Source organism: Festucalex cinctus, chromosome 1 (assembly GCF_051991245.1).
Source record: "Festucalex cinctus isolate MCC-2025b chromosome 1, RoL_Fcin_1.0, whole genome shotgun sequence".
Lineage (NCBI taxonomy): Eukaryota > Metazoa > Chordata > Actinopteri > Syngnathiformes > Syngnathidae > Festucalex > Festucalex cinctus.
In genome coordinates, this window is record NC_135411.1 from 25650500 (window position 1) to 25659984 (window position 9485).

Genomic DNA, 9485 nt, shown 5'->3' on the forward strand with positions numbered 1-9485 from the left:
GGCATTTTGTATTTTTGTGTTTGCCCATTTAAACCATACGATAGATGGCTGAAAGTGCATTGACGACTGTTGCTCTCCTTGCCCATATGAAAGGGCATTACATCATCTTTTTTTGCTCTATTTTTGTCCAAACTCAAGCTGCAAGCTGTAAGTTTGTGTAGAACTTTTACTTTGGCTTACACCACAAAAAACAAAAAAATCTACTTAATGAGATAAAGTATTTATACTTTATTACTTGCCCACATTGTTTTGCGGAGTACTCCTGTCTAGCTCATTTAACAGCCCGAGTGTCATAAAGCGACTTAACGCCTCCCTCGCACTGTAAAACTGCTGCATGTAACTTTATTGAACATTTTGTCCTGATTTTAACGCCCAATAAAATCAGGCACGAAATATAGATTTGGCTCGGTCACACGGTGTGTGTGTGTGTGTATGTTGTGTGTCGTACTTTGATTTGCACACAATCCTCGTGAGATCTCATCGACTGCTTGGCTTGCGTTTTAGTGTGTCAACACATCAATTGTCTGTCTGGAAGCTCGCTGTCGCCGACTTTTTTTTTTTTTTTTCATGACATTCTCATCCACAAAAAAAAAAAGAAAGTATGTGTGATTGAGGGATAAAAGATAACCAAGGTGAACGGGGAGACTGGAGAAAGAAACATATTGTACGTGTTTGTGTCTGTACCTTGGCTAGGTCCAGGTCATATCGCTTGCTCAGGTCATCCGCTGAAATTTTGTGGTCATCCTGCAAAATATACAAGACATATTAAGCAGTTTTGTCATACACGCACTCCATGGTGCTTTTAGTGGCGTTTATATGGCGTGGCAGCCCCGTGAAATAGTCACTGAATAATTTAAAATACCGTTTAATAATCAAAACTGCCATTAAATAAATTAAAAATACATTACATTATTAAAATTCCCTTCAATAATTCATAAATACTTACTAATTATGAATAAGGTCATGGAATATATACAAATCAGGTAGTAGGAAATATAAAAAAAAAAAACATTTAAAAAATGTATACAACATTTTAAATATATTTTTAATTATTTTTATGTAATTATTTAATGGGTCAAATTCATCAATAGCTTAGAATTTTAACAGATTAATTTACATTAATTGCCTATAGCGGAATAGCTTTGTATTGAATTTTGGGCACATTCATTTTGGTGTAAATTGAGGAATTCCCCTTTTTTAAACATTTGAGTCAAATGGTATGAATTGGATATAGGGATAGAAATTTGACAAAAGGTCTTTGTTTTCAAAATTATGCCATATGTTAAAAGTTGTGCATTAATTTGCATTTTTTTTAATTGTAGGATTTTGTTTATTATATATGTATTTGTCATATTGTATTATTACTGCACAGACAGACAGACAGACAGACAGAGAGAGAGAGATAGATAGATAGATAGATAGATAGATAGATAGATAGATAGATAGATAGATAGATAGATAGATAGATAGATAGATAGATAGATAGATAGATAGATAGATAGATAGATAGATAGATAGATAGATAGATAGATATTCCATGGGTTAAAATGCGGTGCCTTGAAATACAAGTTTAATTCATTTTATGACCATTCATGTGTCATTACTCAAGACACTTGAATCCCAAATCTTCTTTCCTCATTGAAATGAATGGAAATGTCATTACTGTGTTCCAGCCACAGCCCCAACATCCCATTTATGTAGATGCGTTTTTTGTTTGTTTGTTTGTTTGTTTTATAAGGAAAATAGTACTGTATGTTGCTCTCTAAAAATGTATTGTGGTAACAAAATTAGACCATAAAGAATTGAACAGTTTGTGCATCTTCATTAATTTATCGTGACTCCATTGCAATTTGGTCAGTGGAGGGCAGTATAATAGAGTAATGTAGACAAACGAAGAAGAGTTTCACTCAACTACTGCAAGCGACGCATTATTCTACAGTAATATTAGTCATTTATCACAGACGACAAAGAATATGTGACTGTGAGTATTAATATATGATCTGTCTTATGTGTTTTTAACAGTCATAGAAAAAACACTAATTGTGTTAGCTTGTCTACTGAATGTTAGCATTAGCAGCGGACTATAATGCAAAGTTGTGTTGTTTTTGAAACATAACCTTAATTGTCTTTGTTTCGTGTTTAGTTAGCCAGTGAACTTCAACATGGTGTGGCATTACAGTTTGAAGTCTTTTTTGTTTTGTTTTTTTTGTTTTGTTTTGTTTTGTTTTTTTAATTTAAGGTTGGTCCACTATTAGCTGCCAAATTGCTGCTTGTTATGACGGGATCTGAGTTGAGTTCACTGTTAGCATTAGTTAACATTATTACAATGAAAAAAAAAAAAAAAAAGAAGTCACATTTATGCACAGTGTCAACAATCAATTCCTCGCAATCAACAGAAGCCTTATCGATCAAATCATCGACTAATGGATCATTCAATACGGCTTACACAGAATCAAAAATAATGCCACTTGTCTGTGTGTAACCATGAATTAGCCTGTTTCATTTTTACATGAAAACTACAAGTGACTGAAGCGTTCCTAAGGTCCGCTGTACTGTACACTCCAACCATAAATCATGCTGACAGACAGCCAAAAGCCAGCGAAGACAAGGACAGGCTGACGAAAGCCAAGCGCAACACTTGTCAGGGTCCTCGCCGCCAAAAAGGTCCGCCTGACAAGTGGCGCATCATAAGATGGCCGACCGAGAAAAAGTGAGGCCACATTTCACGCCGGCGTTTCTGACAGAAGCGCAGAGAGTCGCCACACGCTGCTGGTGGCCCACAAATTATTCAGTGTTGGAGTACAAAGCGGCCCAGCCAGAGGGCGCATTGGGGGAAGGGGGGCGGTTTTAGGGATGAGTTGAGGGGGGTCTCTGCTGCTTGGATGGCAGGCCACTTGTTTGTATTTATGAGATTTTGTGGTGTGTGAGTGCGATTGGGAGTCATCCTGATATCAGGCTGAATGTGGAGAGTCGGCACTAATCTATGACGAAAAATGCTAAATGTTATATGTTAATAAGCGTGCAATTTGCACGCATATTAACAGGGACATCAGGACACAGACTACAGACCTAACAAAAATGTAAGTTAGTGTTTAGAATGTTTAGCCATTTGATAGACCACATTAAAATAATTGAATTAAAACAATATGCAGAATTTAAAAGATGTAAGGCAAGATCCAGAAAAAAAACGCTTCTTTTTTTTTTAAGGCATTGTGTTGTTCGCCTAAACGGTTAACCATTTCTGATCATGTGGATGGTACGTTTTGGTCAAAGTATTAGTGTATTGGTTTTATAAGCTTTGGACATTTTATGAAATAAGACCAACGCTAGGAAATTTGCATAAAACATCAAACGTAAGTCTTGGACAAAAACATCTTGTAAAATATTTATTGGTGGCTAAATGTGACTCTATTACCGCGTATATAGAACCTTTCATAGAGTGGGCAAGTTAGCTAGCAGACACTTATTTTATTTATTTTTAATTTTTTAATTTGCATATATTACTAAAACGCCAAAAACATCATACTTAGAAAATCCAACTCGCAACCACAAAGCAGTTTACCAGCTATATACCATTTTATAGATATCTATGTTTTGGCATTCATATGGCTCAAATGCTAAATGCTAATGCTATTCTCATGGTTTGGATTGGGTCTGGGTTGATTTTGTTACTTTTGTCTCGGGTTTGATTTTGGTTTGGGTTGATTTTGTTGTTATGTTTCTTTGAATTCTTGTTGTGATCTGTGTTTTGCCCTGCCCTGCCGCTGGGATAGGCTCCAGTTCACCCGCGACCCTTGTGAGGAATAAGCGGTTAAGAAAAATGGATGGATGGATCTGTTTTGTCATGTTGTCATTGTGGACTTCCCCCCGTCTCGTCAAACCTGACTAAGACCACCTGTGTTTGCCTATCCCTCCTAATGTGTCAACCAGTCAGCACCCTTTGTCACTTGTGTCTCATTGTGTCAATTAGTGTGTGTGTGTATATTTAGTCTCTTGTCTCCCCTCTGTCTGTGTTGATTCATTGTCATTTTCCTCCTGTTATGCTGCCAGTTTTGTTCCACGACTTGTCACGTTTTACCCTTTTGGACTTGTTTTTTGTTTCTTAGTTTGTAGCTAATTTTTGCCTCCTCGTTTTTGTTTATTAAACTTTTAATTACCTCATTCATTGCCTCCTCGCCCTGCTTCCCTGCATTTGGGTCAACCACCACACCTCATTCATGACAGCTCTTAATGAATGTTAAGAAGCTTACCAAGGCCACCTCCTTTTTCAGCTCATCTAAATCTCGGTTCTTCTTTCTCTTCTCTGGACCGCACTGCAAGGACCAAGACAATATCATCAGCATCATCATTAATATACAGTAAGAGGGTTACTATTTTTATCTATATATAATATTCATAGGATTTTTGGGGGGGCCAAATATCTTTTTATTTTTTGCTTTTCTATTTGAAAATTTCCCCAATATTTCATATAAAATGTTACATTTTTAACCAATTACAGTATGGTTTAAATAATCTTGTACAAACTAACAGCTAAACTAGTTAATCTAAAATTAAATGTAATACATTTCAGTAAATTTTAATGCCATTCATTTTTGCTTACGTCTTTCAGTGCAAACCCAATTCCACTGAATTTGGTATGTTGAGTTAAACAAATAAAAGCAGAATATAATGATTTGCCTATCAAAATAATACAAAAAAAACATTTCATTGAATGCACTACAAATATATTTAAAATTCAAATGGATATACTTTATTGTTTTTAGCAAATAATCATTAACTCAGAAATGTATGGCTGCAACACGTTCCCAAAAAGCTGGGACAGGTGGCAAAATTAAGACTCAGAACGTTGAGGAATGCTCATCAAACACCTGTTTGGAACATCCCACAGGTGAACAGCCTAATTGGGAACAGGTGGGTGCAATGATTGGATGTAAAAGGATCTTCCCTGAATTGCTCAGTCATTCACAAGCAAAGATGGGGCGAGATTCATCTCTTTGTGAACAACTGCGTGAGAAAGTAGTCAAACAGTTTAAGGCCAATGTTCCTCAATGTATAATTGCAAGAAGAAAAGAACCATCCGGACGGTTATGGACGCAACGTTCAAAAGCCAGCATCTCTGATAGTAATGGGGCCGTGTTAGTGCCAATGGGATGGGTAACTTACACATCTGTGAAGGCACCATTAATGCTGAAAGGTACATTCAGGTTTTGGAGAAACATTTGCTGCCGTCTAAGCAACATCTTTTTCTTGGATGCCCCTGCTTATATCAGCAAGACAAAGCACATTCTGTACAAGTTACAACAGCGTGGCTTCGTAGTAAAAGAGTGCGGGTACTAGACTGGCCTGTCTGCAGTCCAAACCTGCCTCCCATTGAAAATGTGTAGTGCATTATGAAGCGCATAATACGACAACGGAGACCCCAAATTGTCGAGCATCTGAAGCTGTACATCAAGCAAGAATGGGAAAGAATTCCACCTCCATCGCTTCAACAATTAGTGCCCTGAGTTCCCAAACGTTTATTGAATGTTGTTAAAAGAAAAGCTGGTGGTGTGCATACAATGCTAGCTAGCCATAATATTAATGTTTTTATACTGTATTACCCAGATTTAAAGAAAAACTAATTGCCGGAATGCTGAAGCATTTCCACATATGTTATTGTGATTTTTATTCTCCACACTTTTTATTTTGCCGCGTAACAACTCCCACATAATACTTCGAATTTACATTATTCAAATTTCAACGAGCTTAAAAAATTCACACCTCCCGGGGTATATATCGTCTGATTCCACATTACTTACAGTATTTGCACAATTTAACATTTAATATCAACTTTTCTCCATTTTCTCCATTAACTTTTTCGAAGTATCACTTTCCACGCCCACTTCCATACATATAACTTATCATCATTACAAGGTGTCTGATACTGCTCGGTGGCACAGTTGGTAAAGCACATTGTCCAGTAACCAGGAGGTTATAATTTCATAATTTATCTCTCAATTTACTTCATAAGCATTCTACATGCATTCAAATCTTAGCATTCAGCTTTCAGCATTCCCATGCAATTTCTCCAGAAATTGCACTTAGTCTAGTATATTTAATAATGTTCAATACTAAAGCCATTCAACCTTTATTTATGTTTATATCTTGCACACATTCACACTTTTATAACCACTGCACGCGAGGGAGTGACAAAGCTCTTCACACATGCTAATAATCGTCGCCAGGGAAGCGTTGAAGTCACCTGCCACTGTCAGTCTCCGCAAAGCGCATGGCGGCCGGCCGGGAGAAAACTGGCGCAGAGGGAAAAGTAATCAAACGGAAGCAAAGAGGGAGCGCCGAGCCCGAAATGGCGTCTGGTGGAGCAATTCTCCAACAAGATTACCCCCATGTCCTGCCATAAAGCTAAATGGAATGGGGCCCGACGGCGACGAATAAAAACACAATTGCGTCATTATGCAAATAAAAATCAAGCCGGGAACGATATTTCCCCATCTCATCCTGAGATGTTAAGTGTGTCGGAAATAAAGATAAAGCAAGGCAATCTTAAGCTTTTTTTGTTTGCTAGCTAATTTGCTTTCAGGGAAACAGCACATTTTGTGGGTTTGTTTGGTAGCTCAGCTCGTGATTTTTTTTTTTTTTTTTTTTTTTAATTCAGCCCCCGGAGACGGTTTCACTTGACAACCTGTTATCTGATAGACATGTTCATCATCAGTACCGTATACCCACAAAAAAACACTTCCTTAAAAAGACACAGGAAGTCTGCCATTTTGGCTAAAAAAAACAAACAAACAAACAAACAAAAATTCCTTGCCATAAAACATAAATCTCTCGAGATGTCTCCCACATAATTTTTTGGGGAAACTTCAGCCCCCGAAGACAAAATTTGGTGTCTATCATGTGTATCATGAGTAGACCCCCAAAAAATGTCTCAAGAAGCAATGCTTGAAAAGACATCTGCCATTTTGTCTCAAAGGGGCCATTTTAGTCTAATTTGGGGGTCTTCCAAAGGAAACATCCCCTAAAGCAACTTCAAATTTGGTACTCATGTCATGGGTTGGGTAGAACCACAAAAAAAAAAAAAGTCTCTTGAACCCATGTTGTGAAATGAACAGGAAGTCTGCTATTGGGGTTTGTGAAGCGGTCATTTTAAGGTCTTTTTTTTTTGTTAGTTATGTGTCCATAATAGTTCAGTAGTCATCCAATGCGAGAGGAGATGATGGATGAAGACATTTCTTTGTCTTTTTTTTTTTTTTTACACCAAATACTTCCCGAATGAGGTCTCTTAGTCTTGTGGAATTTCCCAGTTGTAGGGCGAATAAAGGCGTATTCAAGTCTTATCTTCCCTCCCGACAAAGGAAGCCAAGTAGCCCAGAATCTCCACAAGGGAAATCATTGAAAAAGGCCATTTGAAGTTGAAGTTTGACCGTTTGCTGATTGGCCAGCAGATTCGGGCACTGCTCGAGTAATCAGTGGACCGCCTCATCTGTCAATCATCACAGCCAGCACCGCTGACTTGTTAAAGGGGAAAAACATTTTTTTTGCGACAAATCCTTAAGTTAAAACGAATGCTTAGAAAAAATACAGACAAATGGCCAATACAAAAACAAATTTTAATCTGTACAGCCACCAAATATGACATTCACATCAGAATGGTCACGGAAATTCATACAATATTTTCATTTTAAATACTCTACTGGAATGTGTATGTAATCACATATTTATTATATATTTTTAATAATTAGGCAACTGGTATATACATTACAGGTCTGGGTTGTTGTTTTTTTCTTCCTTACGTCATTTTTTTCAGGGGGATATTTTGCATTTAATATATTTTTTTTTCAACAAATAGAAAACTTTGTTTATTTTAATATTTGTAATTTTATATTTTGGGTGTTTTATTAAATATTTTTTGAATTCAGTATTTTTGCCAATCACAGCACAGTTTAATTAAACTTTCAAACTTTATGAATACTGTTTTCGACACAAATAGAAAACATTGTTTAATTTGTAGTTTTTTGTCATGTCATATTTTGTTTCATCAAGTATGGATTTTTCCACTCAATATTTTTAGTCAATCACTGTTTAAACCAGGGGTGTCAAGTTCAATTTTGCTGCAGGCCATTTTGTATTTATTGCTTCCCTCAGGCGGCCATTATGACGGTGAAACAAAATAAATATTTAATGATGATAACATATACACAACAAATTAATGGATTCCTAGTTCTGAAATCAGAAGTCAATGATAATAGTTTTATTGTTCACATTATTGTATAGTGGGAAACAAAATAAATAATTCTTACAAAATCTCAACATTATTTATTACACATGACAATTAAAATTGTTGGTAAAGATTTTAGCAAGGAACATGAAAGTTGGCACAAATGATTTGTTTTTGTGGGCCACAAAAATGATGTGGCGGGCCAGATCTAGCCCCCGGGCCTTGAGTTTGACATTGGTGGTTTAATGAAACTTTGACAAACAAAGCATAGTTTGGAAAAAATCCTAATATTCAGTTTAAATCTTCTCAGTACATTTGAATGGCCTTCATTTTTTCCCTTCTATTTCTTTATCACCTTTATCCCTGCGGACAATTTGTATAATGGAAGATTGCAATTATATCGCTCTATTATGTTTGCTAGCTCCCGGATTTGAAAAATATATTGATAGAAAGAAAATCCATCTATTTTAATTAGTAGCTTATTATTGTATGCATGCAGATGTGCTTTAATTAAAAGCGTACCTGGCCTATTCAATCAAGTCTCGTATTTTCGATTGTGTTGTTTTGTTCTTGGTATTATTCAAGTCAAATGTCTGTTTAGTCAATCTAAAACAACACCAGCAGCGCATGCGTACTCCTATTTTGAACCAAAAAATGTGGTCACCAGATGTTCGCAATTTGACAGCCCAACTTCCACATTCCACTTGCATCGCCGAATAAACAATGTGAACGACATATCAACCACTTCAATGAAGAAAGAGAGACACAAACTTACCCCTTTGCCCATGTCGGACGTCCACAAGTGGCCAGCTTGAAAAGTGAAGGACGGCAATCGACCACCGCCACGGTTCAGACCACCCCCACCACATGTGGCCTTTTTGGGGGGCTGACACCATATTCTCCCACCCCCCTCCCCACTCACAGGGGTAACCCGAGCCAGGCAGCCCTCCAGTCCCCCTACAGGCTCCCCTCTGGAGGTGAGAGGGGGGGATCCATTGGCTGATACCCCCACCTGCTTAAATGCTTGCTTGCTAATAAACAATCATAGCTGACACCATTGTGTAAAAAAAACAACAACAAAAAAAACACCAACATTGTATGAGATCTGACTCCTGCGGTTCTGCCACTGATGATGACTGGTTCCTTTTGCTGTCTATATTGTCAACAGGCTGCTCCCTCTAAATCTGGGGTAAGCAAACCTGGTCCTCGATAGCTGCTTTCCTGCCCGCTTTCCATCTCTTCGTCCACCAACACAGCGGACTCAAAT

At 37.3% G+C, this 9485-nt stretch overlaps 1 protein-coding gene across 1 annotated transcript in view; it reads right to left on the reverse strand.

Annotated features, from left to right (window-relative positions):
* The window catches only part of atp1a2a (ATPase Na+/K+ transporting subunit alpha 2a), a 64211-nt gene extending 55147 nt beyond the window's left edge, over window positions 1–9064 (reverse strand). The window contains exons 1-3 of the mRNA XM_077525663.1: window positions 8994–9064; window positions 4251–4313; window positions 685–744 (exon numbers count right to left, since the gene is read on the reverse strand). Of these exons, the coding sequence (XP_077381789.1) occupies window positions 685–744; window positions 4251–4313; window positions 8994–9005 (135 nt within the window). The 5' untranslated portion in view covers window positions 9006–9064. The remainder of the gene's footprint in view (window positions 1–684; window positions 745–4250; window positions 4314–8993) is intronic.
* Between the last annotated feature and the right edge of the window lie 421 nt (window positions 9065–9485).